Raw genomic sequence first — 20824 nt, 5'->3', positions numbered from 1 at the left:
GGGTCTTTTGTGTTTCCATACAAATTGCGAAATTTTTTGTTCTAGTTCTGTGAAAAATGCCAGTGGTAGTTTGATAGGGATTGCATTGAATCTATAGATTGCTTTGGGTAGTAGAGTCATTTTCACAATGTTGATTCTTCCAATCCAAGAACATGGTATATGTCTCCATCTATTTGTATCATCTTTAATTTCTTTCATCAGTGTCTTATAGTTTTCTGCATACAGGTCTTTTGTCTCCTTAGGTAGGTTTATTCCTAGATATTTTATTCTTTTTGTTGCAATGGTAAATGGGAGTGTTTTCTTGATTTCACTTTCAGATTTTTCATCATTAGTATATAGGAATGCCAGAGATTTCTGTGCATTAATTTTGTATCCTGCTACTTTACCAAATTCATTGATTAGCTCTAGTAGTTTTCTGGTAGCATCTTTAGGATTCTCTATGTATAGGATCATGTCATCTGCAAACAGTGACAGCTTTACTTCTTCTTTTCCGATTTGTATTCCTTTTATTTCCTTCTCTTCTCTGATTGCTGTGGCTAAAACTTCCAAAACTATGTTGAATAAGAGTGGTGAGAGTGGGCACCCTTGTCTTGTTCCTGATCTTAGTGGAAATGCTTTCAGTTTTTCACCATTGAGGATGATGTTTGCTGTGGGCTTGTCGTATATGGCCTTTATTATGTTGAGGAAAGTTCCCTCTATGCCTACTTTCTGCAGGGTTTTTATCATAAATGGGTGTTGAATTTTGTCAAAAGCTTTCTCTGCATCTATTGAGATGATCATATGGTTTTTCTCCTTCAGTTTGTTAATATGGTTTATCACATTGATAGATTTGCGTATATTGAAGAATCCTTGCATTCCTGGAACAAACCCCACCTGATCATGGTGTATGATTCTTTTAATGTGCTGTTGGATTCTGTTTGCTAGTATTTTGTTGAGGATTTTTGCATCTATGTTCATCAGTGATATTGGTCTGTAGTTTTCTTTCTTTGTGACATCCTTGCCTGGTTTTGGTATCAAGGTGATGGTGGCCTCGTAGAATGAGTTTGGGAGTGTTCCTCCCTCTGCTATATTTTGGAAGAGTTTGAGAAGGATAGGTTTTAGCTCTTCTCTAAATGTTTGATAGAATTCGCCTGTGAAGCCATCTGGTCCTGGGCTTTTCTTTGTTGGAAGATTTTTAATCACAGTTTCAATTTCAGTGCTTGTGATTGGTCTGTTCATATTTTCTATTTCTTCCTGATTCAGTCTTGGCAGGTTGTGCATTTCTAAGAATTTGTCCATTTCTTCCAGATTGTCCATTTTATTGGCATAGAGTTGCTTGTAGTAATCTCTCATGATCTCTTTTATTTCTGCAGTGTCAGTTGTTACCTCTCCTTTTTCATTTCTAATTCTATTGATTTGAGTCTTCTCCCTTTTTTTCTTGATAAGTCTGGCTAGTGGTTTATCTATTTTGTTTATCTTCTCAAAGAACCAGCTTTTAGTTTCATTGTTCTTTGCTATTGTTTCCTTCATTTCTTTTTCATTTATTTCTGATCTGATTTTTATGATTTCTTTCCTTCTGCTAGCTTTGGGGTTTTTTTGTTCTTCTTTCTCTAATTGCTTGAGGTGCAAGGTTAGGTTGTTTATTCTAGATGTTTCCTGCTTCTTAAGGTGGGCTTGTATTGCTATAAACTTCCCCCTTAGAACTGCTTTTGCTGCATCCCACAGGTTTTGGGTCGTTGTGTCTCCATTGTCATTTGTTTCTAGGTATTTTTTGATTTCCTCTTTGATTTCTTCAGTGATCACTTCATTATTAAGTAGTGTATTGTTTAGCCTCCATGTGTTTGTATTTTTTACAGATCTTTTCCTGTAATTGATATCTAGTCTCATGGCGTTGTGGTCAGAAAAGATACTTGATACAATTTCAATTTTCTTAAATTTGCCAAGGCTTGATTTGTGACCCAAGATATGATCTATCCTGGAGAATGTTCCGTGAGCACTTGAGAAAAATGTGTATTCTGTTGTTTTTGGATGGAGTGTCCTATAAATATCAATTAAGTCCATCTTGTTTAATGTATCATTTAAAGCTTGTGTTTCCTTATTTATTTTCATTTTGGATGATCTGTCCATGGGTGAAAGTGGGGTGTTTAAGTCCCCTACTATGAATGTGTTACTGTCAATTTCCCCTTTTATGGCTGTTAGTATTTGTCTTATGTATTGAGGTGCTCCTATGTTGGGTGCATAAATATTTACAATTGTTATATCTTCTTCTTGGATCGATCCCTTGATCATTATGTAGTGTCCTTCTTTGTCTCTTTTAATAGTCCTTATTTTAAAGTCTATTTTGTCTGATATGAGAATTGCTACTCCAGCTTTCTTTTGGTTTCCATTTGCATGGAATATCTTTTTCCATCCCCTTACTTTTAGTCTGTATGTGTCTCTAGGTCTGAAGTGGGTCTCTTGTAGACAGCATATGTAAGGGTCTTGTTTTTGTATCCATTCAGCTAATCAATGTCTTTTGGTGGGAGCATTTAGTCCATTTACATTTAAGGTAATTATCGATATGTATGTTCCTATTCCCATTTTCTATATTGTTTTGGGTTCGTTATTATAGGTCTTTTCCTTCTCTTGTGTTTCTTGCCTAGAGAAGATCCTTTAGCATTTGTTGTAAAGCTGGTTTGGTGGTGCTGAACTCTCTCAGCTTTTGCTTGTCTGTAAAGGTTTTTATTTCTCCATCAAATCTGAATGAGATCCTTGCTGGGTAGAGTAGTCTTGGTTGCAGGTTTTTCTCCTTCATCACTTTCAGTATGTCCTGCCACTCCCTTCTGGCTTGTAGGGTTTCTGCTGAAAGATCAGCTGTTAACCTTATGGGGATTCCCTTATGTGTTATTTGTTGTTTTTCCCTTGCTGCTTTTAATATGCTTTCTTTGTATTTAATTTTTGACAGTTTGATTAATATGTGTCTTGGCGTATTTCTCCTTGTATTTATCCTGTATGGGACTCTCTGTGCTTCCTGGACTTGATTAACTATTTCCTTTCCCATATTAGGGAAGTTTTCAACTATAATCTCTTCAAATATTTTCTCAGTCCCTTTCTTTTTCTCTTCTTCTTCTGGAACCCCTATAATTCGAATGTTGGTGCGTTTAATGTTGTCCCAGAGGTCTCTGAGACTGTCCTCAGTTCTTTTCATTCTTTTTTCTTTATTCTGCTCTGCAGTAGTTATTTCCACTATTTTATCTTCCAGGTCACTTATCCGTTCTTCTGCCTCAGTTATTCTGCTATTGATCCCATCTAGAGTATTTTTAATTTCATTTATTGTGTTGTTCATCATTGCTTGTTTCATCTTTAGTTCTTCTAGGTCCTTGTTAACTGATTCTTGCATTTTGTCCATTCTATTGTCCATTCTATCTCCAAGATTTCGGATCAACCTTACTATCATTATTCTGAATTCTTTTTCAGGTAGACTGCCTATTTCCTCTTCATTTGTTAGGTCTGGTGCATTTTTATCTTGCTCCTTTATCTGCTGTGTGTTTTTCTGTTTTCTCATTTTGCTTATCTTACTGTGTTTGGGGTCTCCTTTTTGCAGGCTGCAGGTTCGTAGTTCCTCCTGTTTTTGATGTCTGTCTCCAGTGGCTAAGGTTGGTTCAGTGGGTTGTGTAGGCTTCCTGGTGGAGGGGACTAGTGCCTGTGTTGTGGTGGAAGAGGCTGGATCTTGTCTCTCTAGTGGGCAGGTTCACGTCTGGTGGTGTGTTTTGGGGTATCTGTGGCCTTATTATGATTTTAGGCAGCCTCTCTGCTAATGGGTGGGGTTGTGTTCCTGTTTTGCTAGTTGTTTGGCACAGGTTGTCCAGCACTGTGGCTTGCTGGTCGTTGAGTGAAGCTGGGTGCTGGTGTTAAGATGGAGGTCTCTGGGAGATTTTCGCCGTTTGATATTATCTGGAGCTGGGAGGTCTCTTGTGAACCAGTGTCTTGAAGTTGGCTCTCCTACCTCAGAGGGAGAGCCCTGCCTCCTGGCTGGAGCACCAAGAGCCTTTCATCCACACGGCTCAGAATAAAAGGGAGAAAAAGTAGAGGGAATTAGTAGACGTATGAGGAAAGAAAGAAGGAAAGGAGGGAAGGAAGGAGGGAAGGAAGGAAGGAAGGAAGGAAGAAAGAAAGAAAGAAGCAAAGAAGGAAAGAAGGCAAGAAGGAACGAAAGGAGGGAGGGAGGGAGGGAGGAAGGAAGGAGGGAAAGAAGGAAAAACAAAAAGAAGATACAGTAAAAATAAAATAAAGTATAATAAAGTTATTGAATTAAAAAATTCTTAATTAGAAAAAAAAAAAAAAAGGACGGATAGAACCTTAGGACAAATGTTGGAAGCAAAGCTGTACAGACAAAGTCTTACACAGAAGCGTACACATACACCCTCACACAAAGAGGTAAAGGGGAAAAATCATAAATCTTGCTGTCAGAGACCACCTCCTCAATTTGGGATGATTCGTTGTCTAAAGGAGGGAAGGAAGGAGGGAAGGAAGGAAGGAAGGAAGAAAGAAAGAAGCAAGGAAGGAAAGAAGGCAAGAAGGAACGAAAGGAGGGAGGGAGGAAGGAAGGAAGGAGGGAAAGAAGGGAAAACAGAAAGAAGATACAGTAAAAATAAAATAGAGTATAATAAAGTTATTGAATTAAAAAATTCTTAATTAGAAAAAAAAAAAGGGACGGATAGAACCTTAGGACAAATGTTGGAAGCAAAGCTATACAGACAAAGTCTTACACAGAAGCGTACACATACACCCTCACAAAAAGAGGTAAAGGGGGAAAAATCATAAATCTTGCTGTCAGAGACCACCTCCTCAATTTGGGATGATTCGTTGTCTAAAGGAGGGAAGGAAGGAAGGAAAGAAAGAAAGAAAGGACGAAGGTAAAGTATAATAACGTTCTTAAAATTAAAATTGATTATTAAGAAAAAAAATTTTAAGAAAAAACCATGGACGGATAGAACCTAGGACAAATGGTGGAAGCAAGACTATACAGACAAGATCTCACACAGAAGCATACACATACACATTCACAAAAAGAGGAATAGGGAGAAAAATCATAGATCTTGCTCCCAAAGTCCACCTCCTTAATTTGCGATGATTGGCTGTCTATTCATGTATTCCACAGATGCAGGGTACATCAAGTTGATTGTGGAGCTTTAATCCGCTGCTTCTGAGGCTGCTGGGAGAGATTTCCCTTTCTCTTCTTTGTTCTCACAGCTCCCAGGGGCTCAGCTTTGGATTTGGCCCTGCCTCTGCGTGTAGGTCGCTGGAGGGCGTCTGTTTTTTGCTCAGACAGGACGGGGTTAAAGGAGCCGCTGATTCGGGGGTTCTGGCGTACGGAGGCCGGCGGCGGGGAGGGAGGGGCACGGAATGCGGGGCGGGCCTGCGGCGGCAAAGTCCGGCGTGACTCTGCACCAGCCCGAGGCCCGCCGTGCGCTCTCCCGGGGAAGTCGTCTCCGGATCCCGGGAACCCGGCAGTGGCGGGCTGCACAGGCTCCGCGGAAGAGGGGAGTGGAGAGCGACCTGCGCTCGCGCACAGGCCCCTTGGTGGCGGCAGCAGCAGCCCCAACGTCTTCCGCCCGCCTTGGGGTCCGCGCCTCCAGCCGCGGCTTGCGCCCGTCTCTGGAGTCAGCGCCCTCAGCCGCGGCTCGCGCCCGTCTCTGGGGTCCGCGCCCTCAGCCGCGGCTCGCGCCCGTCTCTGGGGTCCGCGCCCTCAGCCGCGGCTCGCGCCCGTCTCTGGGGTCCGCGCCCTCAGCCGCGGCTCGCGCCCGTCTCTGGGGTCCGCGCTTTCAGCCGCGGCTCGCGCCCGTCTCTGGGGTCCGCGCTTTCAGCCGCGGCTCGCGCCCGTCTCTGGGGTCCGCGCCCTCAGCCGCGGCTCGCGCCCGTCTCTGGGGTCCGCGCCCTCAGCCGCGGCTCGCGCCCGTCTCTGGGGTCCGCGCTTTCAGCCGCGGCTCGCGCCCGTCTCTGGGGTTCGCGCTTTTAGCCGCGGCTCGCGCCCGTCTCTGGAGTTCCTTTAAGCAGCGTTCTTAAACCCCTCTCCTCACGCACCAGGAAACAAAGAGGGAAGAAAAAGTCTCTTGCCTCTTCGGCAGGTGCCGGCTTTTCCCCGGACTCCCTCCCGGCTAGCTGTGGTGCACTAACCCCTTCAGGCTATGTTCAAGCCGCCAACCCCAGTCCTCTCCCTGCGCTCCGTCCGAAACCGAAACCCTAGCCTCAGAGCCTCAGCTCGCAGCCCCGCCCGTCCCGGCGGGTGAGCAGACAAGCCTCTCGGGCTGGTGAGTGCCGGTCGGCACCGATCCTCTGTGCGGGAATCTCCCCGCTTTGCCCTCCGCACCCGTTGCTGTGCACTCCTCCGCGGCTTCGAAGCTCCCCCCTCCGCCTCCCGCAGTCTCCGCCCGCGAAGGGGCTTCCTAGTGTGTGGAAACTTTTCCTCCTTCACAGCTCCCTCCCACTGGTGCAGGTGCCGTCCCTATTCTTTTGTCTCTGTTTTTCCTTTTTTCCTTTTGCCCTACCCAGGTACGTGGGGAGTTTCTTGCCTTTTGGGAGGTCTGAGGTCTTCTGCCAGCCTTCAGTAGGTGTTCTGCAGGAGTTGTTCCACGTGTAGATGTATTTCTGGTGTATCTGTGGAGAGGAAGGTGATCTCCGCGTCTTACTCTTCCGCCATCTTCCCTTCTGGCCCAGCTTTTAACTGGGCTGTTTGCCTTATTGAACTTTGAATTCTTTACATATTCTGGATAGCATTCCTGGTACTGCAGATTTGCTGGTATGAATTCCTTTAGCCTTTTTATACCTGAAAAAGTCCTTATTTTACCTTCATTTTTTAAAAGGTTTGCTCACTCTCGAATCCTAGATCGACAGTCCTGCCAAATCCTGTACTGTATTTTAATGACATCGTTCCACTGCCTCTGACTTGCATTGTTTCTGACAAGTGTGCTGTAATTCTTTTCTTTATCTCTGTGTACATAATGTGTCTTTTTCCTCTTTTAAGATTTTCTCTTTATCACTGGTTTAAAGGATTTTTTTTTATTATGTGCCTTGGTGTAGTTTTCTTCATGTTTCCTGTGCTTTGGGTTTGTTGAGCCTCTTGGATCTGTCGGTTTACAGTTTTCCTTGAATTTGGAAAATTTCCCACCGTAATGTTTTCAAAATGTTTTTGGTTTCTTCTCTCTTTCTAGGACCATAATTTCTCATTTAGGCCACTTGAGGTTGGCTCACAGCTGAATGATTCTCTACAGCTTTTTCATTCAACCTTTTTTCCCCTTTATGTTTCATTTTTAAGTTTCTATTGCTGTGTCTTCAAATTCACTAATCTTATTTTATTATACATCATGAGAAATTTAATTTCTTTTTAATTTAATAAATGAAATTTAAACAAAACTTTAGACTCTGACACATTTGGTTTTTATGATAGGATAATAATTTCTCATTTACTGTACTTTTCATGATATGTTTTATTTTGATGACTTAAGATACAGTTGCAGTTCTCATTGGTTTAATTAGGTATTTGTATTTGGCCCTTCCCTTTCCGTTTCTCTTTAGTTGAGCTTTGTGAGACAACAACTCTTTTATAACTTTTAAAATTTTTTAATTGAAATGTAGTTGATTTACAATGTTGTGTTAGTTTCAGGTTTACAGCAAAGTGATTCAGGTATATACATATATACATATACAACGTACATATACTTTTTCAGATTCTTTTACATTATAGATATTACAAGATGTTGAATACAGTTCCCTGTGTTTTATCTATTTTATATAAAGTAGTGCGTATCTGTTAATCACAAACTCCTAATTTATCTCTCCCCCCCACCCGTTGGTAACCATAAATTTGTTTTCTATGTCTGTGAGTCTGTTTCTGTCTTGTAAGTTGATTTGTATCATTCTTTTAGATTTCACATATAAGTGATATCATATGATGTTCATCTTTATCTGACTTACTTCACTTAGTCTGATAATCTCTAGGTCCATCCATGTTGCTGCAAATGGCATTATCTCATTCTCTTTCGTGGCTGAGTAATATTCCAGTGTGTGTGTGTGTGTGTGTGTGTGTGTGTGTGTGTGTGTGTGTGTGTATCTCACATCTTTTTTATCCATTCATCTGTTGATGGACACTTAGGTTGCTTCCATGTCTTGGCTATTGTGAATAGTGCTGCAATGAACATTGGGGTGCATGTATGTTTTCAGATTAGCATTTTTGTCTTTTCTGGATATATGCCCAGGAGTGGGATTGCTGGATCATATGGTAACTCTATTTTTAGTTTTTTGAGGAACCTCCATACTGTTTTCCATAGTGGCTGCACCAACTTACATCCCCACTAACAGTGTAAGAGGGTTCCTTTTTCTCCACACCCTGTCCAGCATTTGTTATTTGTAGACTTTTTAATCATGGCCATTCTGACTGGTATGAGGGGATACCTCATTGTAGTCTTGATTTGCATTTCTCTAATAATTAGTGATGTTGAGTATCTTTTCATGCACCTATTGGCCATCTCTATGTCTTCTTGGGAGAAATGTCTATTTAGTTCTGCCCATTTTTTCGATTGGGTTATTTGGGTTTTTGTTGTTGAGTTGTATGAGCTGTTTGTATATTTTGGAAATTAAGCCCTTGTCAGTTGCATCATTTGCAAGTATTTTTTACCATTCCATAGGTTGTCTTAGATTCATTTTGTTTATGGTTCCCTTTGCTGTGCAAAAGCTTGTAAGTTTGATTAGGTCCCGTTTGTTTATTTTTGCTTTTATTTCCCTTGCCTTGGGAGACAGACCTAAGAAAACCTTGGTATGATTTATGTCAGAAAATGTTTTCCCTATGTTCTCTTCTAGGGGTTTTACAGTGTCACGTACTATGTTTAAGTCTTTAAGCCATTTTAAGTTTACTTTTGTGTATGGCGAATGGGTGTGTTCTAACTTCATTGATTTACATGAGGCTGTCCAACTTTCCCAACACCCCTTGCTGAAGAGAGTGTCTTTTTCCCATTGTATATTCTTGCCTCCTTTGTCGAAGATTAATTGACTGTAGGTGTGTGGGTTTATTTCTCTGCTCTCTATTCTGTTCCATTGAGCCATATGTCTGTTTTTGTGCCAATACCATGCTGTTTTGATTACTGTAGCTTTGTAGTATTGTCTGAAGTCTGGGAGGGTTATGCCTCTTGCTTTGTTCTTTTTCCTCAGGGTTGCTTTGGTAATTCTGGATCTTTTATGATTCCATATAAATTTTAGGATGATTGGTTCTAGTTCTGTGAAAAATGTGAGATGACAATTCTTTTGTTACTTTGCATGATGGACCCTGGTACACACATTGCTCTGATGGTTGTCCTGTTTCCAGGGTGATCAAATGACTAAAAACCACGCCTTGGTGGTAGATAAGACTTCTCCAGGCAGGAGAGGATAGTCACAATGTCACATCTCTCTCTTGAAGAGCCAGAAATTGAGAGAGCCTTGAGTAGGCTGCTGAATGTGCATGTCTTCTTTTGTGTTCTTTTTTTTAGCTTAATGCTGTTTTGCAGAAGGTCTTTAGATTAACTCTCAGCATGTGGAGGCAGGTGATCCTCACTCCAGCTGGGAAGTGCCACGTCTAGTCAAAGCTTTGGGGCTAGAGTATAGATCTCTCGAGTCCCTTGGTGACAAGACTTGGGGCCCATGAGAGTAAGGTTAAATGGTTGAGGTTGGAAACCTGTATGCAAGTCAAACTATTTTTAATCTCTCCTGTGGTAGCTCTTTGCTTTGTTCTCCTTTAGTATTTTGCAAAGTCTTTCAAGATTTTCAGCTTTTCTTAGCTGGTCCAACGGGAACCAAGAGAAAATATTTTCGATTAATCTTGGTGGCAACATTGACAGGCGAGATACCCAAAAGGTAGGTAAATTTCAAGGGCAAAGGAGTTGATTGGTTGACTACCTTCCCCACGTATAAGAAATACCGCCTTTTAGAGACAGACTTTGGAGCATCTGCATTATACTGCATGGGGGTGGAGAAGGTCCTTTTCTGACAAGATTCTTTACTGCCTTCCCCAGACACTCATCAACATATACTCTATCTTTTTATTGCAAAGCCTTGATCTCAAGTAGCTGGCAACTAATGACTATGCTATTAACTGAAAGGAAATTTAAGGATTTTTTCACTCAAAAGGATATATGCATTTTAATTGATAACCGTTAAAGACTAGAGGCTGTTTTGTGATTTAAGGGAGTTGTTACTTAATGATGAAATTTCAGGTAGAGGGAGATCTACCAGGGACTGGGATCCGGCCAAACTGTACCACTATGCCTGTAGATTTTTATGCCAGTATACATCTCTCTTAACCTGGCCCAATCTGGTTTTTTAATGTACTGTTCAGAATTAAAATTTAAGATGATTATTTTGTGGAAATGTTATCCATATATCCCAAGGTAAATCTATCAACTTAGAGCCTGAAAAAGATGGTAAACTATATATTTATGGTAAGTGTCTATAAAAATATATTTATTGGTTAACTAGCCATAAGATACGCATGTGAATTAGTGTGCTGTCGTGGTTGGTTCGTAATACTCAACTGGACTTATGAATGTGAAAATTACATGTTCCTAAATCAACATAATGATTCTTTGTGAATCACATGCTCCTAGAAGTTTTGAAATGGCTGTGATGTTTACTTCCTTCTACATCACCTTATTTCAGAAAAGATTTAGAGGCTAACATGAGTAGATCATAAGTGTCCTTCAGAAGACTTACATATTCATTTAGCAATAAGTGAGATCTTTCTTTTCTAATTTCATTGAATTTGGCTTGTAGGTATTCAGAGGATGACTATCTTCAGGTCGTCACTAGTATCCAGAGCTGTCCATGGAAGCGACAAGCAGAAGAGCATGAGAAGTTTAGGTAAAAAGTTTCTTCATAAATAATATGAGATTCGAAAATGTTTTGTGCATTCGCTTTGTCGCTAAAATAGGCAATGCGCTGTTACAAAGAAGCGTAGAAGGGGCCAAGTGACCATGAGGGACTTTTCGTTCTGAGATCCTCTCACGAGACACAAGGCCCTGTGTCCCCAGCTCTTAGCTAGAAATTTGCGATTATGTTGCTGAAATTAATTACAGAGATCCCAACTTCAAAAGGAAGGTTTTTGTTGTACTTTTTATCATACTTTAGAGGATGCTGCTGCTTCTTCGTACCATTTGTATTTGACGTGTATTTGTAACTAACATGTAGCAGCGTAAAGGAATTTTGGAAAACATAGAAAGAAAAAAAAAATCACCTGTGGTCCCAACGCTCTAGAACAAAAACTATGTTTCTTTCTGCATATTCCCTTCCCGTTTTTCTCATTAGCTTTTTAATCTCAGCACCATTCAGGAGCATGAGATGCTGCAGGTCATAACCCAGGGGGGCGCCGTCAACCTGACAAGACCAGGTTATCAGTGGATGGTTACAGAGCTGTCTTGTGCTTGAATACCTGGGAGCCCACCCAGACGGACATAAATTGTGCCAAAACAGTGCCCTGCGGGGGATGCCTGGGTCGTTCTCTGGCACTGCTTCCTCCCATTATCTGTGCATAGGGTGCAGCCAGGCCAGGTATCTCTGTGCCTGCCTGGGCTACCTTGCTCTGCTTTTCTTTGCCACATTCTGATTCTTTGCTTTGCATCAACACAGGTTTTGTCTTGTGCCAGGTTATTACAGTTCGGTAATATGTTTTTATCTTTACTGGTTCCTGTTTTCAAAATTTACGTTAAGCATCAACACTTCTAAAAACCTTATTAAAGAGACTTGGCCTTCGCCTGAGATTCTCTTAACGCTGCTCGGTTCTGTTCGCTGTAGGAAGCCAGTTCTTCTGCATGCAGGGTCCTTCAGTCAGTACATGCTGGAGTCATTGGACCAGCTGTCTTTGATCCTGGTGCCACTGGAGATGGGTTGTGGGCAGCTCCCATTGAGAGAGAAACTTCCTGATCGGGTTAAAGCTGAAAATGAACGTCTTTCCTCCACTGGGTAGACACATGGTTGTCATGACCTCCTGTAGGATTCCACTGTCTTTCCTAACTGGCAGTTAAGAGTGTGGGATTCCTGTGTAACTATTTCATCTCCAGGACATTTTATGCTAGGTCGTCCACTATAGACTGAACTTGTCCCCTCCAAAGTCATAAGTTAAAAATCTAATCGCCAACAGGATGGTATTCGAAGGTGGGGCCTTTGGGAGGTAGGAGGTGATTGGGTTATGAGGGTGGAGCCCTCATGAATGGGATTCACGACCTTATAAAAGAGACCACGTACTGCTGTCGCGCCTCTTCCATCATGTGAGGACACAGCAAGGAGACAGCTGTCTGAGAACCCAGAGGTGGGTTCTCACCAGACACCGAATCTGCCAGCACCTTGGTCTTAGACTCCCAGCCTCCAGAACTGTGAAAATAAATTGTTGTCTATAAGCCACCTGGTTTATAGCATTCTGTGATAGCAGCTCAGATGGACTTAGACACAATCCTACCGAAGACTAGATTTGAGAGATTCTCGTGACAGGAAGACCTGATAGAAAGTTGCAAGGGCAATTGTAACCTAAGCGATCACAGGGTCAAAGAGTAGCAGAAGAGTCTGGTTTTCAGAGACCTTTCTACAAGTGCAGAGTAGGCAAAAAAGAAAGAGAGAGCTGTGGAGGTATTGAACTATAGAGGATTAATCCCAGATAATTAGCTGGAAGGACTAGATGAGTAGTGACACCAACAATTAAAGTCGGGATAAAGGAGCTTCCACTTCTGGCGGTAAAGCTGATTCAGGGCAAACCTCCTGAGAATAATACAAACAAAACGAAGTATATGAAACACTTCTTTTGAGGGCAGTGGAGAGCTGCCAAGGCAGGGGGAATTTCCTGGACTAAGGTCCAGAAGAAGAGAGAAGCTGAAGGAGAAGAGACGCCTTTGGAGCTGCATTCCCTCACAAGGAACTTGCTGGATGCCAAAGCAGAAGCATGGAGGAGAGGTAGAGACACAGAGCAGGGCTTCCAGCATACCTAGAAGAGACCCGTTCTCTAAAAGACTGAAGCCCAATCGAAGTCATTTCCGTCCTCCCTTGGATTTAGGTCTGCCCTCAGCCTAGATGCCTGATAAAAACAAAATAATCCTGGGGCATCATTTAATCCATTGAGGGTCCCGAATAGAACAAAAAGGTAGACGAAGGGCAAACGTGCTTCCTCTGCTTGAGCTGGGACATTCCTCTTCTCCTTGGCCATCAGCCTTTGGACTCCTACTGGGACTTACACCATTGGCTCCCTTGGTTCCCAGGCTTCGGATTTGGGCTAGAACCACGCCACTGGCTTCCTGAGCCTCCAGCTTGCAGACTGTCTATCGTGGGACTTGTCAGCCTCCGTCATCATGTGAGCCAATCCCTCATAATCAACGTTCTTTCTACATATCTAAATTAAAAGAAATAATCCTCTCTGGAAGAAGGTAACCTCCTTCTGAGCCTCGAATGATCTCTGCAAGTTTTTACGCACAACGTCTAGCTCAGTTAAAAAGAGAATTCTTTTTAAAGGTTTTTTTCCTTCTTTCCCTCGTGTGTGTGTGTGTGTGTGTGTGTGTGTGTGTGTGTGCACGTGCACGCACTAAAAATCAGGAGTCTCTCTGAATCCAAAGCCATATGAAAGTCACTGGTGCAAATGATAATGGATAGATGCTGTAGAGATGGCTGGTATGCAGACTGGCCACTTTTCCCTTAGAACCATCTCAGTATAAAAAGTGCATCCCCATGGTAATCATCTATCCCTTCAGGGCCAATCTGGGACCGTAACACTTACTGTTTGCTGTCTTTCAAGAGAACAGTCATGGTGACATTTATTTATTTACTTGAATATGTATTATATTGGTACATTCTTTTTATGGACGTATTTGTGAACTAAATTATATAAACCCTCATCAGAAATCTGTCCAATTAAATCATAGTAAGCCATTCACTCTCCTCAGTTTTTACTGATATAGCTGGCCAAATCTGGGGAGTTTCTGGCTTATTTATAAAGCTGGCATTATAGAAATGTCCCCTATTCTTATAGATGTCAAGTAACTAAATAGTATTCTATTTTATTGTATTTATTTATAGCAGTTTATACCAAATTGAAGAAAAGTGAAAGGTGGTAGTATTCTTTTAGCAGGAATAACAAAAGTTACATTAAATTCTGAAAAAATGTGAGCAAGTGAATATATTCTAAATCCAGCTGTAGCCTGATTGTTGAAACTCCCAAAAGTTGACACCTAGGGGCTATTTGAAGATTATGGGACTTCGTGGCCACAGGATCTCAAAATCAGCTTTTAAAAGCTTTCCTTAGATAAATAAGCTACTTGCTAGCATAGGGCATGCCTTTTATTTATCAATAAATATTTGTTTCGGGATTACTCTGTCAGAGCACAGGAGACTTGAGCCTGTTACACAGGCTTAAAGTAGAACCTCAAACACAAACCTCAGGCACAAAGCAGAACCTCCGTAAATATGTATTAAATAAACGGATGCATGGAAACCAACAAGGGAATGGAGGGTTTTCTTACTGATTTCAAAGGAATTGAAACAGTTTGGAGAGACAAGAAATAAAAGTGTGAATATCCATGATTTAATGTAAAAATGAGTGATGTATACAAATACCGTAGTATATCAATGCTCGGTCACTGTGGGATGTAATTTCTTGAAACGTTTTGTGGAAAGAGGCAGGGCTTGAGCTGTAGCTCTGAGGACAAGCGGAAAGAGAGGGAGAGACCAGGAGCGATGGGACCAGGAATAAACATGAGTGAGTTTCAAGACCAGCTTCACCGTTGCAGTGAACTTGTACTAGAGGGTGCTTGGGATGTAGGGGAGACTTATAGGTAGATGGGGTCGGCCTGATGGTGCACAAGACTCTGATTATCAGAGTAAAATCCTTCCACAGGCTTTCTGTAGATACCAGGAACCCAGGAGGGATATCGCCAGCAAGGGAATTACGTGATGAATTTATTATTTTAGGGAATGCATTCAGTCAGCAGAGCCTTAGGAGGGAGTGAATAGACTGAAGGAAGCCAGAGCAGTCAGGGGCTGGTGGGAGAAAGATGACTCTGCAATATGACGAAGATCTAAAACATCACTGGTAGCTATAGAAATAACAAGGCAAGGACACTTGGCTGTGAGCTCCTTGAGGACATGTTTTATTGTTTTTAATCTTTGTATCTCCTGTGACCATCACATAGATGGTACCCAATAAACAGCTGTAGTAAACATGAGTGAAAAAGGGGCAGGACTTGGTGGCTTATTGATTCCTAGTTTTCTAATTGAAGGAGAAAGAAAAATAGAGTCAAAGACCCATGAGAAAATGTGGGTCTGGTCGATTGGGGTAATAGTGGTGCTAGTGACAAGTAGAAAGATTTCAAGGGGTAATTGCTTTTGAGAAGATAAGCCTATTTGGGGCAGGCTGTGTTTGAGATGACTTTGGGACAACCAGATGCAGAAGATGTTTCCTTGGTCTGGGATTAACACGGAAAGTGTTGAGAGAAAACGGGCTCTCCCAGAAAAGAAAGTTTGAAAGCTACGTTACGTAAGAAATATGGCCCTGGAGAAGCCTATCTTCTCAGCAGTCTTAATTTTTTTTCCATTTAACAATGTTTGTCCTCTTTTCATAGATTCTTAATGTCATTCAGTAATTTAATTGTGAGCCTGAGAACTTGCACCTGGGGTCTGAGTCCCTAACTTCCCTCAACCTTTACCTGGAAACATCGGAGATCTATATTGGTGGTTCCATGAAGCCCTTGAAATTGTATGTGACACTTTGCACATGTTTCTGGGGAAAAGATCCCTAACTTTCATCAGACTCTCAAGGAGCCTGGGAGCCCCAGAGTGGACTAAAATATTTCTAAGAACTCTTCCAGACCTGAATGTTTGCTTTGGGGTTTGATCGTTTGTTTCACCTTCCATGCTAAGCATGATTATCGTTAAGTTTAGGTGTGGCTATAGCTCAGATTTATCCGTACTTGTAATTCTAAATTAATTAATTAAATTAATTCTAGACTTCAGTTATGAATTGTTATTTCCGTGAGATCCTCAAGAGGGATTTGAGTAAGAGCTGAAAATGTCCTACCGCCTTTTTTCTCCCTTGGCGTATAATTTCATTTACGTATAACTGTACAAAGTTAAGAATGTCAAGCTGTCTGCCTTCTGCTTTCAAAATCATTAATTAATTTTCCTATTACCATTATTTTCCCCAAGCAGGAGTTGGTACACGTATACTAATTTGTGGAAAAATCTAACCTGGATTTCAGTTTAAGAAATTATAGATGGTCCCCCATTTACGATCGTTGGGCTTAACAATGTTTTAATTTTATAATGGTGAAGAAACAATAAGCATTCATTCGAGACTGTACTTCACATTTTGAATTTTGATCTTTTCTGTAGTGTCTGAGGACAGAGGGAACAGAAAGTGTCCACCAAACTGAGAAGGTATCTTGAGATTGAAGAAGGAGGCAGGCAGCGCCGTATAATCGGTGGATCCGTTTCTTATATGGTAACTTACATACAGGGTAGGATCAGGCAGACGTTGATCCAGAGCATATGCAGCTGTACTCTGCATCTCCGGGGGGCAGTTGGGACAATTTTATAGTTAACCTAGGGCATGGGGGTATGTGTTTGCAGACAGCAAGTGCATTCCTAAGTCAAGATTTACGATGGGGAGCTAGCCTCACGGGTGCCAGGAATATGTCCGCGGACGAAGGTCTTTATCACTGTTTGGAGACTAACACAGCACAGAAACCACCTGGACCTAATGATGATTAAACAACATCTATGAACTACAGAGCCCTTGACAACAAAGAAGAGATTTACCCCCAGTGCAGTCCTAGGTAAGGTCATTGGAAGGACAGGAGGAACCGAACAGGCCTGGATGGCATCAGTATGCTAACAGCCATGCACCAGGATAGCAATACATACCTGATATTATTTCGTGATGCTGGGCAGCTCCCAGGCAGCCTGGTGGTCACGAGTGTGAATAACCCACGCGCTGACAACCATTCTGCTCTTCATCTTCAGTACAGTATTCAATACATTACAGGAGATATTCAACACTTTATTATAAATGAGGCTTTGTGGTAGATGATTTTGCCCAGCTGTAGGCTGATCTAAGTGTTCTGAGCACGTGTGAGGTAGGGAGGCTAAGCTGTGATGTTCGGTAGTTCAGGTGTATTAAGTGCATTTTCGACTTAGGGTATTTTATGCTTCTGTTGGGTTTACTGGTGTAATCTCATGGTAAGTGGAGGAAGGTCTGTATTGGTTTCCACACTGTCTCCCTGTCACGTTTAGAGACGGATAGGTAATCATTTGCTTGAGCAGGACACTTGGATGTTTGAGAATAATGTTACCTAGTCCAAGCTTGTACTTCTCGCCATGCAACAGGCCAGTAAAGTGAGAGATGAGTTGTTGCAGCGAGAACGATCGCCTTTATTTGGAAAGCCAGCAGGCTGAGAGGATGCTGGACTGGTGTCCCAAAGAACCTTCTTGCCCGGGTTTGGATGATAGTTCCTGTTATTGCTGCAGATATTTTCTGGTTCCTTCCAGACTCGGGAGGGGATGCGTTAATCCCTTTTTTCCTGCAGCCACTCACAGGTGGGCCTGGTCAGGATGTTTCCTGTGAATGAAACAAAGGTATTTTAGCTTAAGCCACAGGCATGCGAGGCAGGGTTCCTAGAGATGGGCCATACTTTTACATCCCTTTAGTGATGCTCTAGCAAAAGCAATAGAGCAATGGAATACAAAGGTTGAAGTAAAAGAAACAGATCCAGTATGGAATCAGATGTGCTTTTCCCTGTTACAATAACATCGAAATACTTAAATTTAAATTAAACGTGTTATGAAAAGCTCCTGACTCCTCTTCCTTGTCTTCCTCTACTTCACCCTTGAAAACTCTTTTGTGAAGCTCTGGAAACTTTTGGTAAGCAGGTTTTATCCCAGCAGAAGATCTTTTTTTTTTTGCGGTACGCGGGCCTCTCACTGCTGTGGCCTCTCCCGTTGCGGAGCACAGGCTCCAGACGCGCAGGCTCAGGGGCCATGGCTCACGGGCCCAGCCGCTCCGCGGCATGTGGGATCTTCCCGGACCGGGGCACGAACCCGTGTCCCCTGCATCGGCAGAAGATCTTTGAGCTTCAATAATCAGTCTTGGATTCCCTCGGTAACTTGCATGGTTATTACTGCATTAGCTTTCATGAATTGTTTTCTAACTTAAAAGAACTGTGTTCATTTGTGTAATCGATTATAGAAAGCTAACAGGTATACAAGCAACAGAGCTTAATTTTTATTTTACTTTCACTTTTTTTTTTCCAGAAATAGTCGCACAATTATTTTGTTTGGGGTTTCTTTTGGAACCTCTAATACCATTTGATTTCTTGAGACATCCCTGTGTTTCACGGACGTGAGTTTGAATACAAAAATGACTGAACATTATCGGTATTTACTGAAAACATAGCGGCAGAAAATGGTGCTATTGTATAAAGGCACATGTTTATTTTAAGGCTCATGCAAATGAGATGCGTTTCAAATTACTTGTAAAACAGGTATTTTGTACCTGATTACTTTGTTACAGATAACTATTACATGGTAGCAATTTTAATAAATCTCAAATTATCCCCTCAGGTTTCGTTCGATTAAAATTTCTTGAAAGTAACTTTGTCTTTCTTTGTGTTGGATATAAGATTCCATTGCTCTCTTAGTAGATTCTTTGATATTTCTAAAATAACAGCCAATGTGTTGCTTTCATTTTTATTTGAGCTCCTTGGACAAAATACAGTGTTAAACAAAAGAAACTCACAGACTACATATCACATACGTTAATTTTTTTACTATGTGACACTTACATGTTTGATGATTTAGCTGTGTGAAAGGCTATAAATTCTGCAAATAAATAGATGGATAACTTAATCAATATTTTTCAAGAAATCGTAAAACTGAGCAACCAAACTTAGTTTGACCAACAAAGTTTTCAACTATTTTCTAAAATATGTCTCCAGAAGCAATAGCTATGGTTTGATTTCGGATAGCATGTGGTGAGCTTACTCCCCTTTTTTTTTTTTTCATTCAGTCAACACTTAACATTATTAAGTCCCAGACATTTTGTCTTGTAGCATAGATTTCTTGGAGAAAAGCAAAAGTCATCTCTATCAGGGGCTTCTTTTGATTATACAAAACCATGTTCATTTTTCTGAACCTCCTCGTACCCTTTAAATTGTCTGCTGCTTACGATTCATGCAGGGTGACTCTGATGACAGCTCAAAGCAATACATATTTTTTAAAAATTTAACAAGATGTTTGCACTTTGTGATAGGTGTTTTGGGTCAGCTGTCAGATTGAAAAAGCTTCTTTCCCTCGTTTCCTCTGCCTCGAGACCATTTTTCAGTGTTAATATTCTGTCATATCATTTTCTATTTGTCATGCCATACAGCCTGCCTGTGCATATAGAAAAGCAACAAAACCACACCATGTCATTGCACCTGCTGTATTTAATAATAGAAACTGTCTCTGTACATTTAGGGACTAGTTCCTGTCTTAGTCTACAGAATATAAACGTCGCCATAAAAATGCATCAAACCACATGGGATTCACTGATCTTCTGAATTTTATTTCAAAAACGTATCTCCCAAGTTGTACTCGGTATTAACCATATTGCTTTATGCTCCTAGGTCGGAGAAGTCTTCTTCTAGACCGCCCTGCCTTTCAAGCCCTCTGCTCCCTGTTACGTTGCTTGGGGTATCTTCATTGGTACATTACATTGTTTAAACACTGGTGCAGTGTCCCTGTGTACGTAGAGGTCTTTTTCCAGTGTTTCAACATTATCTCCTTCACTTCTGAGTTAACATTTCAGTGGAGTTCCTGTCCTTTGCTTTGACAGTCATAGTCTTTCATATTCTAGTTACCTTGTTTTACTTATATTCTACTCAAATAGATGAGCTGATCTTTCATAAACGTCAAAATATCAGTGTACACATATAAGGGGAAAACTCAGTCATCTGAGATGCGGATGGAATTTGGTCTTTATTCGTTCTCTTCCTTAACCTGAAACCTGTGTGAATCCCACATTGAACAGGGAATCACACACCCTCTTGGATCTTCCTATGGCTGCCGGGTTATGAAGCAGAACCTTGAGTGGGTTGAGGTAAAGCTAAAATTGTGACGTGTGTGAAACTGTCCATTTATTGTATATTTCAAAACGTATTGAACACCCAGCTCTGGGTCGGGTGCCTGGGCTTCCTTCCAGCCCGCCTTTTTGATCTTCTGTAAATTATCCCAGTTCCTTCCTCATTTCTCTCTTGCTTCTCATTGCGATGCCTCAGGGTCCGGAGACACAATGGGATGTCAGGTTTCCACGTTCCCAAATGTTTTCTCCCTCATCCTTCCTCAAAACTCCACTTTCTCTGTACCAGACCACCCCTGCCATGGGACGTACTAATTCATGTGACGATGTGAATGATGAATGGGTGGATTTTTTGAATGCCATGCCTCCCATTCTGTATCTAACTGGATTCGTTAAGGACAGTCACCAATGTCTGACTTTCTAATTCCAAATGTCTAGGCCATTCTGCCGTCCTACTTTTGTGAGAGAGCCAAGAATTGGAAAGTAACACTCTGTGTGATTAGTACCATGAATTAACCTGAATCAGGGAGGACTGTCAATTCTCCCATCCTATCTTTCAGTGTGATGCCAACCGGATAATCCCACAAACTAATAACAGATCCACGCTGGGTTGCTGGAATTTCTCCCAGTGGTCTGGGAGGCTAGTTCAATCTCACGGGTGGTTCTGTTTTAATTTAGGTATAGGCATATTGCTAAAAGAGGTAGTGTCTGTTTGAAGCCCTTAGTTCTTCTGATCTGTTGGGGCTGAAACAGAAT

The 20824-nt window shown here is 41.6% G+C and overlaps 1 protein-coding gene across 1 annotated transcript in view; it reads left to right on the top strand.

Annotated features, from left to right (window-relative positions):
- ST8SIA6 (ST8 alpha-N-acetyl-neuraminide alpha-2,8-sialyltransferase 6) overlaps positions 1 to 20824 on the top strand; it is a 142597-nt gene that overhangs the window by 97197 nt on the left and 24576 nt on the right. Inside the window, exon 4 of the mRNA XM_060003786.1 lies at positions 10759 to 10845. Within this exon, the coding sequence (XP_059859769.1) occupies positions 10759 to 10845 (87 nt within the window). The remainder of the gene's footprint in view (positions 1 to 10758; positions 10846 to 20824) is intronic.

Source organism: Delphinus delphis, chromosome 2 (assembly GCF_949987515.2).
Source record: "Delphinus delphis chromosome 2, mDelDel1.2, whole genome shotgun sequence".
Classification (NCBI taxonomy): domain Eukaryota; kingdom Metazoa; phylum Chordata; class Mammalia; order Artiodactyla; family Delphinidae; genus Delphinus; species Delphinus delphis.
This window is presented reverse-complemented; position numbering and strand designations above follow the sequence as displayed.